The following is a 17676-nucleotide window of genomic DNA, read 5'->3' on the forward strand; positions in this document are numbered from 1 at the left end:
ACAGACTCTTGAACTTCTGGGTGTCAAAAGACGGAAAGTTCCTTTATCTCCTGCATAAATACACTGTAGAAATGTGTAACCAGAGAATGAGTCAACATTGTCCTTCATTAAGGAAAGGATGAGCAGCATTTCTTTATAGAAGACTATAAACTACATGAATTCTACACAAAGCAAACCTACTAACTTAAGAAAAAAAGCTACCCATAATCAAACATTTGGAATTTGTCAGTTTACCCTATTTATGAAGATTTTCATCTACTTTATTCTGGACACTTTCCAAAACACCTACGATAAATAAATGAGAATATTATGAAATGGCAAATTTAAAATATTAAAAAAATATATATCATGGGTTGGGCATCCAACAAAAGTTTACCAGTCATGTGGAATATATGCTGTATTTTGTCATATTTTAGTAAATCATCTTTTGTTATTCTGAGTAAACCTTTATGCCAAACACATCGATACAAGCACATAAAATTGCTTTCAAAATTTCACAGATTTTGGACGGCTACATGCAAAAAAGTGGGCTCAGATCTCTGCCTAACACCATGCACAAAAATAAGATCGAAATGGATTTATGACCTCAATATCAGACCGGAATCCATAATGTTTATTGAAGATAAAGTCGGCAAAACTCTCCATGATATTGAAGCTGATGGTATCTTCAAAGATGTCATGCCACTGGCCGAGCAAGTGAAAACAGAGATAGACAAATGGGACTACCTTAAACTAAGAAGCTTCTGCACCTCCAAAGAAACAGTGACCAAAATACAAAGACAGCCTACAGAATGGGAAAGGATATTCACCAAATACACATCCAACAAGGGGTTGATATCAAGGATATACAAGGTACTGGTTAAACTCCACAAGAAGAAATCACCCAACCCCATCAAAAAATGGGGCGAGGAAATGAACAGAAACTTTTGCAAAGAAAAAATACGAATGGAAAAAAGGCACATGAGAAAATGCTCTACATCACTAATCATCAGAGAGATGCAGATCAAAACCACAGTGGGATGTTGTTTCACACCACAGAGACTGGCCCACATCCACAAGAACAAAAAGAACCAATTCTGGCGCGATGTGGCGAGAAAGGGACTCTCCTTCACTGCCGGTGGGAATGCCGGCTGGTCCAACCCTTTTGGAAAACAGTATGGACGATTCTCAAATAATTAGAATTTGATCTGCCATTTGACCCAGCTATAGCACTCCTGGGAATATATCCCAGAGAGGAAAAAAGGTATAGTCGAAGTGACATCTGCAATTGTTTGTTCATTGCAGCACTCTTTACAATAGCCAGAATCTGGAAAAAACCTGAGTGCCCAAGAGCAGATGACTGGTTAAAGAAACTTTGGTACATTAACACAATGGAGCACTATGTAGCTGTTAGAAAAGATGAAGTTATGAAATTTACATACAAGTGGTACTACATGGAAAGTATCATGTTAAGCGAAATGAGTCAGAAAGAGCGGGATACAGCAATACCACTCCTGGGAATATATCCCAGAGAGGCAAAAATGTATAGTCGAAGTGACATCTGCACTTGTTTGTTCATTGCAGCACTCTTTACAATAGCCAGAAACTGGAAGAAACCTGAATGCCCAAGAACAGATGACTGGTTAAAGAAACTTTGGTACATCTACACAATGGAGTACTATGTAGCTCTTAGAAAAGATGAAGTCATGAAATTTACATACAAGTGGTACAATATGGAAAGTATCATGCTAAGCGAAATGAGTCAGAAAGAGGGGGATAGACATAGAAAGATTGCATTCATCTGGGGGATATAAAGTAACAAAGTATGAGATTAATACCCAAGAATAGCTGAGATCAGCACCAGGAGGATTACTCCATAACTTAGAGGCCAGCCGGGTATCCTAGAGGAAAGGGCAGTTCAGATAGAGAAGGGAGCACCAAATAAAGGATGTTTGGAGGATCCTCCCAGGAGGGGAGATGCATGTCGAAAGTAGACTATGGACTGAACATGTTTGCCACTCAATGCCTCTTTTGCAGACCACAACACCCAAAAGGAGAGAGAGAACACAGGGGATTGCCCTGCCACAGAGACAGGGGGGATGGGGGGATGGGGGTGGGAGGGATATTATCCATGGTGGTGGAAGATGGGCACTGGTGGAGGGATGGGTATCTGATCATTGTATGATTGAAACCAAAGCACAAAAAATTGTAAATCTACAACTTAAAAAAAAATAAAATAAAATAAAGGGGAAAAAAAAAAAAGAAAGAGCGGGATAGACACAGAAAGATTGCATTCATCTGGGGAACATAAAGCAAAAAAAGGGGAGACTAACACCCAGGAATGGCTGAGATTAGTACAAGGAATTTTGCTCCATGACTTGAAGGCCAGTCACACGTGCTAGGTGAAAAGGAAGCTCAGATAGAGAAGAGAGCACCAAATAAAGGGTGTTGTGAGGACCCTCCCAGGGTGGGAGAAGCATGCTAAAAGTAGTCTATAGACCAAACATGATTGCCACTCAATGCCTCTCTTGCAAAACACAGTACCCAAAAGAAGAGAGAGAGAACAAGGGGGAATACCCTGCCACAGAGGCAGGGTGGGACGGGGGGGATGGGGGGTGGGGGGGATGCTGGGACCCATGGTGGTGGATGATGGGCACTGGTGGAGGGATGGGTACTTGATCATTGTATAACTGAAACCCAAGCACAAAATTTGTAAGTCTATAACTGTACCTCATGGTGTTTCACTAATAAAAAAAAAAAAGAAAAAAAAGAATAGTTAATGGAATCAGAAAAAAAAATTTCACAGATTTTATCCAATAGCATTTTACTAAGCAAAGCATATAAGAATAGATTACTGTTTAGTGTTTTAGTCACAAAATATTTTCTGAATGAAGTAAAAAAAACTGCAAATACCTATGAATACAGAGCCACACACTTAGCAGAAAACAACTAAATCTTCCCAATGATTAAAAAGTCCAATGTCTAGAATTCATACATGTTCAAACTTGAGACTTAATTTTATAAGAAAAAAGTAGTGAATATAAAAAAGTAACAGAATTTATTCAAGAATAATACTACAGGTATTATAAGCCACAGAATCTACTTCAATTTAAAAAATTCTTTTTTAAAGTAAATATTTCTGGGGTTGGAGCAATGGCACAGCGGGTGGGGCGTTTGCCTTGCACGCAGCCTACATGGCCAACACAGGTCCGATGCCTGGAATCCCATATGGTTCCCCGAGTACCACCAGGAGCAATTCCTGAGTGCATGAGCCAGGAGTAACCCCTGAGCATTGCCGGGTGTGACCCAAAAAGCAAAAAAAAAAAAAAAAAAAAGGAAATATTTCAGGGACTGGAGAAATAGTACAGGGGTAAAACAAAATGCTTTCCTTGCTTGTCTAATCCTGGCTCAAGCCCATGTATGGTCTCCCTAAGCATAACCAGAAGTGATGCCTGAACACAGAGCCACGCTAAGTCTTACGCACAGATGGGTAAGGTCAAAAACCTAAAATAAAATATTTTAGCAACTGCATCAGGATTAGTATAGATTTGTTCTAATTGTCTATACTTTCACTGATCAAAGCAATGATCTAGAAGTGAAAAAGACTTCTTAAAATGTATAAACATTATAGCTTAAAATAATGAATTTATTAGTCATACCACAAAGGCATTACAAGTATGGTTCAAGGCTATAAGCAAAATGTAGATAAGTCACCAATCAAAAAAAGAGGCAGGTCACCACAGGACAGACAGAAGTTCAGATACAAGCCACACAGCATTTATTATTAGGGAAATGCAAATCAAAATCACAAGGAGAAACAACCACTCCTTGCTGAGAATGACTTACATGAAAAAGGTTGCAAACAAGGAAGGTTTGTGAGGAAATGGAGAAAAGGTAACACTAGACCACTGTGAGTGAGAATGTAAATTGCTGCAGTCCCTGTGACAAATGGAATGGAGATTCCTTTTTATTTATTTTTATTCATTTATTTATGTATGTTCAATCATAGCAGGTAGTCTATCGATTTTTTTTTTGACTAGGGAACAATACATTTATGAAGAACTAACTAGACAGAGGAACTTGAACTTTAACCTGTGTACTACTTGCTGAAGAAGTAGCATTGGCTGTTTACATATGTTTTTCTACCCTGAATTACCTCTTGGGCATCTCTACCTTCTGATCCTTAACACATAACCATTTATTTTCTGCTTTCCTAGAGACAGGCAAGGGTCAGCAAGTCCTTTTGAACTGGATGATTCTTAAGTAAATTTAATTCAAAACAATCAATAAGTCAAAGTGGCATATTTGGGCATGACTTGTTCTAAGCCCTTTACAAATCTAATAGTTGAGACTTAGAATACTACCTGTGTGGTATTAAGAGCCAGGGATGTGGCTCTTAAGAGAAAACAGGAAGGGGGCATGAGAGGGACAAATAATGGTAATTTTATTTTATTAAAGCAGTGAAAATTGACTAATTTATAAATTAGACTAAACTTTCTTAGTCTGATAAATTATGAAAAATATGGGATTAAACTCTCCTCCAGTCAACCAAAAATATAACCCAATAAAAAAAAAACAAAAACAGCATTGAAAAATACTTTGAAAAATAAGATTACAATATAGAATATAGAATATGCAGTATAAAGGATAATAGATAGGATTTTCTGATTATTGAAACTGTTTATGAAGTTTTATTTTAAGTTTTTTTTAACCAGTGTACATTTCCCAGCACCAGTGTCCCCATCACCTCCTACCTCCCCACCACTTTCCAGCTTGCCTCTATAGCAAGTTCACTCTCCCTCCTTCCCTTCCTCCCCCTCTCTCTCACTACTTCTCTCTCTCTCTCTCTCCTCCCCCACCCTCCCCCCTTTTGGGCATTGTGGTTCGCAATATTGATACTGAATGGTTATCAAAAATATCCGTTTACCAACTTTTAACACTCCTTGTCCAGCATAATCATTCCCAATTATTATTGTCACACTAGTCTCTTCTCTATCTTACCTACCTTCTACCCCACACACATTTGTGGTTGATTCCAAACAAAAAAATATATAGTAGAAGACTAATATCCATAGCCAGGGAAAACATGCTAGGAGGACTGGAAAATTCCTTTTTAAAAACATTAAAATGAAAATTTCATGTGATAAATCAATACTCCTCTTAGGCATTTGGGAGGATTTTTCTTATGTGTGTTTTTTGGTTAGTTTTGGCCAGACCTCCCATCCTCAAGAATCATTCATTCATTGCATGTCTCATATGCTAGACATTGAACCCAAATTGGCTGCATACAATGCAAGTATATGCCCAAGCATTTGTCCATCGTATCTGAAAATAGTAATTTGACAGGACACTTGCACCTGTGTTTATAGCAGCATTGTTTACATCAGCCAAAACAGAAAACCAACCTACTGGATAGAGAACTGGATAAATAATCTGTGGTCTATATATTCAGTGGACTATTACTCTGATTAAATCATGCCTATTGGGAAAAAAATGGATGGGTGTAAGAAGTCTGTGCTAAGTGAAATAAGCCAGGGAGTTAAGGACTAATATGTGAAACATGAATAACTAAATCAAATAAACTGGCATACAACAATGTACTTGGAGGCTTGGTAAAAACTATGGTGGTTACTAGAGGGAAAGGGGGTAGAGGTGGGAAGAATGAGCAATCTTTCTAATGATGAGATGGCACTAAAACTTTGGTAATGAATATGGTGAATTCTAAACAAATATAGAGGTATAAAACATACCTCTGAAATCCTATATTGTAAGTAGTGTCAAATCAGTAATGCATACATTTTTCCCTAGAAAATACTTCATTGCCAATACAAGATAACCATCATCTGACTTCACAAGGAAGTGTAATCTTTTTGCTGGTGACAGGAGGATCGAACCACAATTCCGATTCTACTCACAAGTCAGATTCGTGGTTTCTAAAGTTGGGTGTCTGTAATAAATTCTTTAAAATGGACAAACTATAACTGGCCTTAACCCCACCCCAATATTCTGTCTGAAGCATGGAACGTTCTCTGAAAGCACTACAAATTTCTAGTCACATAATCTTGTGAATAATAGTCACATACATTTAAATTCTTACAGATAATTTTTTTTAAAAATGTTAAATCCTGGAGCAGGTGCAGTCTCCCTGCCTACTCCAGATGGAATCCCGGTGACCAAGAGCTTCAACAAGCAAGGCTCAGGTATGCGGGTTCCAGGACTAAATCTCCAGACTGCATGGTGGCAGAGGATTGGGTTGTCCCTTCCGGGTCCTTGCCTGCCCAGAAGACTGGCGGTCATGCCCACAATTAGCCTCCAGGTACCACCTTAGCACACAAACAGCCCTGGTCCAGAGACGCAGCAGCAAGTCCTGGAAGACACCACAGCACCAGAGATCTCTCTGGTCCCATAAGAAGCCATATCACTGGGACACCCCAGATGGAGCAGGTACAGTCTCACCACCTACTCCAGATGGAATCCAGGTGACCAAGAGCTTCCACAAATAAGGCCCAGGTATGCAGTTCAGGACTAAACTTCCAGGCAGCAAGATGGCAGAGGATCCGGGTCCCCACTTTCCCAGAAGACTGGCTGTCATGCCCACAACTTGCCTCCAGATGCCACCAACAGCCTTGGTGCACCAACAGCCCTGGCCCAGAGACTCCCAATTAAATCACAAAATGGATTAGTGCCATACAGAGATGTCTCTGGAACCCAACCAATTACAATCTAGAAATGAAGTATATTTGAAAATTTCATTAGCTATCGGGGCTGGAGCTATAGCACAGTGGGTAGGGCATTTGCCTTGCATGCATCTGACCCAGGTTCAATTCCCAGAATCCCATATGGTCCCCTGAACACTGCCAGGAGTAATTCCTGGGCGCAAAGCCAGGAGTAACCCCTGAACATCACCAGGTGTGACCCAAAAAGCAAAAAAAAAAAATTTCATTAGCCATGTAATTCTAACAAGCAATATAAATTATAATGTGCCTGCTAAAAAAATAAAGCAAGTATTACAAAATATTTTCAAAATTAAATAACTTTTAAATGTAAGTAATGAATGAGTAATTACATAGTTTTTAGTACATTTGAAATTTTTCAAAATGAGAAGAAAAAAATTTTTTTTAAAAAAGCCTATAATGAGGCTAAGGAGACAGTACAACAAGTAGGGCGCTTGCTTTGCATGCTGCTGACCTGGGTCTGATTCCCAGCACCATATATAGTCAGTCCCTGATGCCCTACCATGAGTAAGTCCTGAGCACCACTAAGTGTGGCCCCAAAATTCAAAAAGAATAAGTATTATTTATATGGTAAGCAAAACATTGTTGCAACACAGGTCAGAAATGGGGTGTGGGGGTCACGGAATCTGCGGCCTCTTGTGGGGCAAAATGAGTTAGGGAAAAAAAGCAGACTGGGAGTGGTTGTGCAAAGACAGCTCCCTCCCCCAGGCCAATCCAAAAACCTGAATTCTAGTCATCTATGCCTGTGACATGTTTTCATAATATTCAAAGTAACTTTGGGTTCCCAACTTAGGATAAGCTGGTCAAATCTGAGGTTTCCTCCAGCTCGAAACCTTTTCATTTGAAAGGCAGTTCTTTATAATTTTCTTTGACAATTGGACAATACTATCTCATGTCTTTGTGCCCATTAATAAAATATGAGAAATTAATTCAAGCTATTCAGCTATAATTAAATGATTATATGCAAGCTACTGCATAATAGAATGAAAAAGCTGTAATGTCACAAGGAGAAAGAGAAAAGAAGCTATATGCAGGTGCTAAGCTCACACAACCAAAGTCATAATCAAATAAATATTATTATGAAACAGTAGGTGACTCAATCAAAACAGCTGTCAAAAACTCAGCTATATTTAACATAAAGAAGAGAGGACTGTTTGAATATTTCATTTGTTTAATACTAAACAAATGCACTGAGCTTGATTATGAATCTCAAGCACTTTGAAGAACAGACTGATGGCAGCATCCCTGACAAATATAAAAAGCAAGAGAGAACAAAAGAGGTGGCTGAATTCAGACCACTTTAAGAATTTAACCAGGCAAACATCTTTTGGATTTGGATACAGTAAAAGCAGTGCTAATACTAAATGAATAATCATAAAGTATTTTTTAGTATTTCCTAAGAATCAAGAATATCAATTACCTATGATCTGACATGAAAAACAACACAAAGTACTTTATTTCCATCATTAAAACATAAACATATCATGAAATGTTTTAACATCTGAAAGAATTTTAATGGAAAACCAATAAATATTTAACAGTTATTTAGCCTGGCTGGTATGATCTAGCATTAATCATGGAGAGTATCAGATACAAGTATACAAAAATACTTTCTTACCATAAAGGAAAATTGTTTCAACATAATCATCACTACCACCACTACCACCATCACCATCAGCTACAGTTCTAAAGCTTTTATATCATGAGTAAAATATGCATATCAAGTCCACATGAAATATAAGATACAGTCCTAAAGCTGAGGAACTTACAGGTGGAATAAAATATATTTTTTAAAACTTATTTTTCAAACTTGCACAAGTTTGAAAAATAAGTAAAGATCAAATCAAATAAGTGAATAATATAACAATGCAGAATAAGGAAAGTCCAACAAGTCCTAGGTAGGTCAGAGCAATTTTCAGGAGGGAATAGCACTGCACTTTCCTCCCGCTATTCATCGATTTTCTCGAGCGGGTCCAATAACGTCTCTATAGTGAGACATGTTGTTACTGTGTTTGGCGTATTGAATACGTCACGCGTAGCTTGCCAGGCTTTGCCATGTGGGCAAGATACTCTCTGTAGCTTGCTGGGTTCTCCAAGAGGGGCGGAGGAATCGAACCTGGGTCAGTCGCATGCAAGGCAAACGCCCTACTGCTGTGCTTTTGCTCCAGCCCAACTGACTAAACTCTATCAAAAAGTGCAATAAACTAAAGAGGTTCTCAATAAATAGCCAACAGGGGAAAGGATCTGTTGAATACCAGACTTAAAGTTCTCAAAACCTTTTAAGAAGGTGTGTTACCTACTACACCTACACTAGAAGCTTCAAGATTAGAGGAACGTTTTAGAAGTTCCCTTAGACAGAGCTATGGGAATAAGTCGCCCAATCTTCAATGAGAAGAGTGTGAAGGTGGATGTTTCCCCTCCACACAGTCTAGGGGAAGAGCTTAATGGAATCACTTACTGAGCTTGATTATGAGTCTCAAGCACTTTAAAGAACAGACTTGCATCATTCCTCTCAAGTCTAAAGAGTAATGAAAACAAAAAGGATGGCTGAATTAGAATTACTTTAAGAATTAACTAGACAAAGAACTGTATGAAACCATGTTTGCTCTGTGTGGGAGGGAAGTAGAAGGAGGTGGAGGAGGAAGAGAAGTAGAAATTTAAACCCAATTATTTAAAATATTCTGATGCTTTCTACAACAATGAAACTCGATCCAACCATTCTGGGGAAAAAAAAAAGCTATGGATCCTACACCACCTCCGCTTCGCTGATGACATTGTTTTAATAACACCAAACATCAGCCAAGCGGCACAAATGCTGGCCGACTTTGACCATGAGTGTGGAAAGGTAGGACTACAGCTGAATCTTATGAAGACAATGTTTATGAGAAACAGCCTTGTTCCTGACGCCCCATTCGCTCTCAATGGAACGACCATCTCCGAATGCAACAGCTATGTGTACCTAGGTCGAGAGGTCAACATGACAAATGACCTGGCACCCGAGCTGCGCAGGAGGAAGAGAGCGGCTTGGAACGCCTTCAAGAACGTCGAAGAAATAGCTAAGAGGACGAAGAACCTCCGGCTCCGGGCACATCTCTTTGATTCCACTGTTCTTCCTGCATTAACATATGCCTCAGAGAACTGGGCCCTACGCAAACAAGATGAGAACGCCATTCAGGTCTCCCAAATAAGAATAGAAAGAGCTATGCTTGGAATATCACGTTTCACTCAAATGAGAGAACGAATTCAGAGTTCTGACATCTGTCGACGATCAAGGATCAGGGACGCTGTCTCATTTGCCAAGGTGTCGAAAATCAGATGGGCTGGTCACGTAATGAGATTTAAAGACGACCGTTGGACTAGAGCTGTTACTGATTGGATTCCACGGGATGTCAAGAGACCGCGTGGCCGCCCACCTACCAGATGGTCAGACTTCTTCGTCAAGATCATGAACGATCGGTTTGAGGCCCTTCATGTTCCCGGAGCAAACAGATGGCATTGGGCTACACTAACACGCGACAGGGACAAATGGAGACGTTACTGGCGCCCGCTCGAGCAAATCGACGACTAACGGGAAGTTAAGTGATTTAAGTAAGTGATGGATCCTCCTTAAGATGTGGATTTATAGACCATATTTCTGGCTGGCTATCTGAAGAATACAAAAACATGAATACACAAAGTTAAATGGACCTCAACAAAATGAGCATGAAGGTTTTGCCAGATCTAGGAGGTAAGGAAGGAGTGAGAAACCATCCAGAATCTGAGTCAAGTAACTTGAGGTTGGGGAATCTGAAGCATTAGCTTTAAACATCTGCCACGTCTACGACTTTTGTCCTCTTCTCTTATTCCTTGTTCAGCATAAGAAAGGGCAAAAGCCAGGACTGGCAAGAGAGGGGACAGAGAAGGAGAGAAGGAAGAGGCTGATTTGTATTATTTAAGAGCAACAGAAGTCAAGTTTACCCATGGTTAGGAGATGAACCAGCCTCACAGAGTACATTAAAAGGGTGCAGAGAATGGCAAAGATAAAGCTGCTTTATATAATTACACCCCGCAGTTCTAATGCACTAAAGAGTCAACACTGTGGAAGTCAACACTTAGTAGGATAAGCACGGAAATGTCATCCTATTTTGAAAAATAAATAACCATCCCAAACAACCTGTCTGCCTATCCTGAGATGGTTCAGTCATTAACAGTTCTATAATTTGCCACATAACTCAAGAATCTAACAGGAATTCTCAATAAAATTATGACATGAACAACCTAAATATAGTGTTTTAAAAAGCTGAGACTATCTTGTTCCCATTAGCTCGCTAACATTTAGCAAAATGCCCCTTACATAAAAGGTACTTGAAGAACTGCTGCCCTCCTTTTCCATGACACGCTGCCATGACTTTTAGGAACGAGAATCTTAAGAAATATGTCTATAGATGAGATGGTTTTTGGTTTGTTAAGAAAAATGGAATCTGGGGCAGCAGAGATAGTACAGAGGGTAATGTACTTGCCCTGCATGCAGCCAACCCCAGCTAGATGCCGGGTACTACCTATAGTCTCCCAAGCATCACTAGGAGTGATTCCTGACAGAGTCAGCAGTAAATTTTGAGACTCATCAGGTGTGACCCAAAAGCCAGAGGTGGGAAGGGAAGAGAAAGGAAGAAAAGAAAAACCGAATCTTACAAAGCATAAAATTACAATGCAAAATTATTTTCATCATAATTGTATCATAGCCCATTAAAATCTCTGAAAAATGAAATGTACTTTTTAAATTATACTAAAAAATGTAGAGTAAAAAGTGTGGAAATCTAAAATTTGATATGCAAACAAGAAAAATGACTATGTACTTTCTAGGTAGAAAATTCAGAAATTCAGTATCAATGCCATTAAATCCAGAGAATGGGATAGAGTCCAATGCCTGCTTCCATCCCCAGCACCATCTAAACCCTCAAAATCACCATTCAAGCACTGCAGGGTGTGGCCCTGAGCATCCACAGCACTCCACTACCCGAACAGCACAGTATCTATGATAGGGCTTTTACTGGCCTATCAACTTGGTTAGCCAAGAAACACTACAAGTGGCTCCCAGTACACCTTAGTAATGCTTAAAAGACCCTCCCCCACATTGCCCAAGATAAATGTAATGAGAAGTAAGTATTTAATGAAGATTATCTTTAAAATATATTACTATTTTACTAATACTTTGTTAGTATATAATAAGTTTTTATAGTGATAGTCGAATTATACTATTTTAGAGGCCAGAAAGCTAAAGGTTCATAGCCCCCAGTCATCGTGATCCCCAGGTACCACAATCCTCGTTGGTCCTCAGACTGGATCCCTGGTACCACTGGTCAAGAATCTCTAGGAGGGAACCCCACCCCTAACCCCTATCACAGCCTCCTGAGCACTGCCTGGGAGACCTCCATGCCACAAAAGTAAGTGTACCATCCTAAAGTGATTTAAGGGATGAGTAACCATCATTCCATTTTTTTAAATTAAGAAACTGAGGCTTAATTTAATAACTTGCTCAAGGTTACACTTTCGGTAAGTAGAGAGCCAGTCTTAAGACAGTATTTCAGATTCCCAAGCCATATTAACCATAAATGTTTAAGAGCTGAGTTACACTCATTCCTAAAAGAAGCAAAATCCACTGATGTCCGAAGTCAACCAATTTTATTCAATCAATTTATCACTCATGATGTCATTCTTAGGATATAATATCTGCGGTAAGAATACACAATTATGACATTTGACAGCTTTTTAACATGAATGACAAAGTGGATCTTCTTGAATGTTTCATAACTTGAAGACTGTGGCCAGCAGCAGTCCAGTATCAGATTAGTTCCTTCTCAGGCCATATTTTAGTAATAAAGCTAAGAGACAAGTGGCGGGAACCCTAGATAAATCAGTGATTCTCAACCTGGAACAACAGCCCCTCTCCCAGCCTAGAAACATCTGGCAGAGATGTATATTGTGGCAATTCTATGTTGCAGAGGGGGTGCTATGTTGCAGAAGGGGTGCTACTGAAACCACCAGTGCCAGCAGAACACTACTGCACATTCTCTAATGTACAAGACGGCCCATCCTTCCATGCTACTACCCAACGAGAAAACATCCAGTCCAAATTGCCATTCTGAAATAGAGAAACTAGTCAGTATAAGAGGTAAAATATCTGAGTTACTTAGCAGAGGGGGTGGATGGAGTGTTCAGAGACGGTTACTATAAACACTAAATCAGCATGCTTGAAATAACAGTAGAGATTAGGTATGGGGGCAGTCTCTTGCCTCATTAGATTTGAGATACATCTGCAAAGAGAAAATGACAGCAATTTCTACTCAAGACTCCCACCTTTAGCAGATGTGCTGCATTTTTACTTCAGATAAGAACAGGAAATTGAAAAAGCTAAAGTAAAAAGTGGTTCACTGGAGAGATGAGAAAACTACTTTTTGTTTTGTGTTGGGGCTACACCCAGCAGTAGCTTCTGGAAGGCTTAGATGTAATGCTGGGAATCAAACCCAGGTCAGCTGTGTGCAAGGCAAACCTGCCGTACTAAAGCTCCGGTCCCAAGATGAAAAAACTTTATTATTAAACAATTCTCAGTTCCACCATCAATGTACTGTTTCTTTTACTTATTACAGGGCTCTAACAGCTTTAAAATGGAAGTTGTAAACAGTAAGAGGAAAAATCAGAATAAAGAGCCATGTGTTTCATTCTGGACATTTGTATTCTGAAGACCAAACACTATTTCAGGAAGCCAACTTTTAACTCTGGCTCTCTCTGGATTCTTTCTTTGTCTGAATCTGGGGAGCCTCTATCCTAAGAGAAAACAGCAGGGATACCTACCTCCAGGAAAATGCCTGATATACACAAAAAAAATAAAGTTTCACAAAACGTTCCTTGATTTGCATGTGTGAGTTTTCACATTCATACTTGCACATTTTCCTTTGCTTCTCCATCTAATGCCTCACTCGTTGAGCCTTTCTGTTATTTTTCTTTCTAATCTCCTAAACATCCTATAATGTTCCAGACTGCCCCAACTTCATTTGTTTTCACCCAAATCTTTTGTCCTCTATTATCCCTTTTCATTGCATTTTACTTTCTTCCCACTCTTATTACTGTCTCCAAAGTGGTAACTAGTAATGAGGTTATGTAATGAAAATTCTGGAGTTTTCCAGAGACAGACTTTAGAGATTATCTGGTAGTAACCTCCACAAATGCCCACTTGTCATCATTACTGACCCTGAAACAAGTGATTAGCCAGTTCAATTTAAATGCATAGAGTTCTTTCTATCCACTCTAGCAACTTTCAAAGGCCACAAATCACTTCTCACTTAATGGGTTCTGCTAAATAGCTCTGAGATCTAAACAGCAATATAATCGACCTGAATAGCTCTCAGTTTCACACATAACAACTCTCTTCTCATTATCAATATTTACTAAACTAGAAAAAAAAAGCTCAACATCCAAGGAGCATCCTAAAGTACAGCGGGAAACATCTGCAGGCTATTTGTTCTTTGAAAATTACCTTTTAATAATCGAAACATTTAACTAAACACAGATACATGATTCATCTAATAAGCCTTTTTTTTTTTTTTTTACAATTTGTCAGGATAAGGAATGACTCATAAAAATCCCCCACCCCCCACCCCCAGAGGCAGGCAAGGTATGTTTTGCTCTCCTACGTTGCTCGGAAGATTTGTTCTCCCTCTATGTAATCAGACCAAGGTACCGATTAATTCCGAGAATTCCAGGTCATGTTAGGTAAATACGGTACTGTACTTCATCCAGTACTAAGGTGTAAAGCTTCGTGCCTGGCGCCCTGCTAGATGCGGAAAAGCAAAAACTAGAGTGGTTTCATTAGTAGTATTATTGTGGAATAAAGAAAGTAAAAAATCCGATTTGTCTTGTGTTGGGCTTCTCCTTACAGGGCAACGGGATGCAGCTCCCCTAAACCCCACCGTCCTACTGAGCTGCCTAGTTGCCATGACAGTGGCCAGCGTTCTGCTGAAGTTTGGAGGGTTCTCGGAGCTGCGTCTCCGGCTGATGCTTGTCCAGAGAAGCGACCCCACTTCGGCTCCATCCTCGGCGGGCGCAGGGCGCGCGCCCACCTCGCGAGGCAGGTGAGCCCCCCGGACGGGCCTCTGGGTGGCGGCCGGCCGAGCCGGGGGTGGTGGAGACTTGGGGAGGGGGACCCCGCCGCCGCCCCCTTACCTTGGTCAGCTGCGCGATTTTCTTGCTCATCTTCATGTGCAGGTCGGGACTGTAGTCCAGGCACTGCCCCGCCTGCGGCGCCGAGGGCGCGAATTTGGCCGCTCCGGCCGCCGAGCCGCCGTAATAGTGCTGCTGCCAGCTCATGCCCGGGGTCGCCATCTTCCCGGCAGACCCCGGCCGGGGCAAGGGCCCCCGCGCTCGAGGGGGCGGCCCCGGCCCCCCGCACCTGCTACCGATCGAGGCAGTCGGCGGGGATGCCCGCGCGATCGCGACCCTCGGGTCGGTCCAGTCCAGGCAGGGGCGGGCTCCCCACTACCCCACTAACCCGAGGCCGCGGGTGCCCCCGGTGCGGGGCAGGAGCCCGGGGTCGTCTCCGGCGGTTGCCCACCACCCCTCAGCCCTCCCCACCCCACTCCGGCGGGCCCGCTCGCGCCGACGCTTCAGATCGCGCCCGGCAGGGGCGGCGTGGGCACCATGGCCCCGCGGGTCCCGCGGCCACCGGCCCCCCGCCGGGGATGTGGCCGGGGCTGCGGCGGCGGGAGGAGGAGACGCGGCGGGCGGCTGCGGGAGAGGCGGGGACAGCGGGAGCGGGAGGGAGGCGCGGAAGCGCGGTTACCGGGGCGCGCGGCTCGCGGCCCGCGGAGCGCGCGGGGCTGCCGACGTCATTTCCCCGCAGCCAGGCCCCGCCCCGGCCCCCGCCGGCCCCGCGGCCCGTGCGGGAGTCTCGGGCACGGCCCGAGCGCCGAGCCCCGGCTCTGGGCTGGGGAGAGGGAAAGCCCGCAGGTGGCGGGCGCGGGGCCGTCGCGGTTTCAAACGGGCGCGCGGGTTACCCAACTCCACCACGTGCGTCGTCGCGTGCGCCGGGCCCGCGTCGCACCTGCCGAGAGCCGCGGGGTCGCTGCGGCCCCCTCCCACGGGCGCCCCGGGTACCCGGGGGCCTGAGTACTCCAGCAGGGGTATCGGATCGTTCGGGCCTCCAACCTGTCTTTTGGGTTTTTTTTTGGTCAGTCTTTAATTTTTTTTTTTAATTTAATTTAAGAACCTTTAGTTACAAAGCTATTCATAGTTGATTTTTTTAGATATACAATGTTCTAGCACCAGCCCCACCACCCGTGTTAACTACCATTCATCTATGTTCCCAAGTCCCCCCCCCCCCCCCCCATCCTTCTCCAACCCCAGTAGGCCACCTTGACGTGACACATTTTAAAGTTTGTTGGTTACAGTTTGAGTCTCATGTTTTCAGTGCAGTTGAGTCTGTGGTTTGGATATAGAGCTGTACCACTCCCCGCACATTACTGATGTACTGAGGCCCCTGGCCCCTGCTCCCATGTTATTTCCCTTTCTCATCTTTCTCCTTCATCAATTTTTTCTTCTTTTTTTTTTAAATGGAATTACCGTGAGATACAGTTACAAAGCTTTCATGATTGCGTTTGCTGTCTTCCTAACTTGCACAGGTACTTTTGTTACAGTAGCCTAGAGGAACCTACTACACAGGCTCCACACTCCTGCGTTCAAAAGTGAGTATGGGCCAAGGGGTACACCTCCATCAGTGGATACTGTATCGCACTAAGTTTTTGTGTTTGTATTTTTTGGGTTTTTTTTTTCTTTTCCCTGTATGATGGGTCCTAGAGGAAGCAGATAAGAAGTCCTGTTACCTGAAATAATGCAGAGCATGGAACAGAAGATGGTACAAACTGAGCTCCTTAAGGATGAGAGGGGAGGGCAAATTAATTATGTGTTATTTCTTCGCATACTTTCCTTCCTGAGTTTGTTACTTCATACTGATTTTCTTTCATTTCTCCTGCGTACTGCAGGCCTTCCCTCACCCCCCATCCCCACCTCAAAGATCCCCCTCACCTCTACTTCTTCAGTGTGTACTGTTAAAGTCTAGTCACCTTAAGGCAGTCTTAATACAAACTAAAAATGTAGGAATTGTGCTCCCATTAAAAAAAAAAAAACTTTGAGCTCATGCACTTCCGTAGGATTGAACCCCCCATTGTAATATGTAATGTGACTTTAGTATTAACCATTCTATAAATCTGAGATTGTTAACAAATCTGGTTGAGGTCAAACAAAAATGTTTCAAGTATCTGACTGTGAGATTAGAGAGATAGTACTGCAGGTAAGGATCTTGATATGAGCAATGGCTGACTAGGGTTTGTTCACTACCATCACAGATTGACCCTTGAGCCCTGCCAGGAGTGATTCCTAAGCACTACTGGGTATGGTCCCAAAACAAAACAAAAAGTATTTGTAACAAAATATAAACCTATTAGGTAAATTTTGAATAGGACGCTGAAATGCTTCCAGAACAGTTGAAATTCCAGAAACAAACATTGAAGTTGGTTAAATCTTTCTAAGAGCTTAGCTTCCCTCCAGCCCCCCCAACACACAAAAGACCAAAGTTTTGAATGGAGCAGACAGCTCTCTTGTAAAATCGCTCCCTTCTTGGTTAGAAGAAGAGAATGGGTAGTGGTGTTACTAGCCATTGTTAGAAATTGTGCCATGGAGATGCACAATCATTAAGAATTCTTATGTTCTTTCCATTCTAAGCAGAAGTATATGCTCAAAAGACTCCCTTTCCCTTTTTTTTTAATAGCTAATAACAACGGGTAGGGCATTTGCCTTGCATGTAGCTGACCCAGGTTTGATTCCTCCGCCCCTCTCTGAAAGCCCAGCAAACTACCAAGAGTAGCCCACCCGCACAGCAAAGCCTGGCAAGCTACCCGTGGACATATTCGATATGCCAAAAACAGTAACAACA

The 17676-nt window shown here is 42.1% G+C and overlaps 1 protein-coding gene across 10 annotated transcripts in view; it reads right to left on the minus strand.

Moving 5' to 3' along the window:
- The window catches only part of FAM184A (family with sequence similarity 184 member A), a 140990-nt gene extending 125696 nt beyond the window's left edge, over window positions 1–15294 (minus strand). For all 10 annotated transcript variants that reach the window (XM_056125138.1, XM_056125135.1, XM_056125137.1 and 7 more), the window contains exon 1: window positions 14913–15294. In XM_056125138.1, the coding sequence (XP_055981113.1) occupies window positions 14913–15071 (159 nt within the window). In that variant the 5' untranslated portion in view covers window positions 15072–15294. The remainder of the gene's footprint in view (window positions 1–14912) is intronic.
- Between the last annotated feature and the right edge of the window lie 2382 nt (window positions 15295–17676).

The sequence above is a fragment of the Sorex fumeus genome, unplaced genomic scaffold (assembly GCF_029834395.1).
Source record: "Sorex fumeus unplaced genomic scaffold, SorFum_2.1 ptg000054l, whole genome shotgun sequence".
Classification (NCBI taxonomy): Eukaryota; Metazoa; Chordata; class Mammalia; order Eulipotyphla; family Soricidae; genus Sorex; species Sorex fumeus.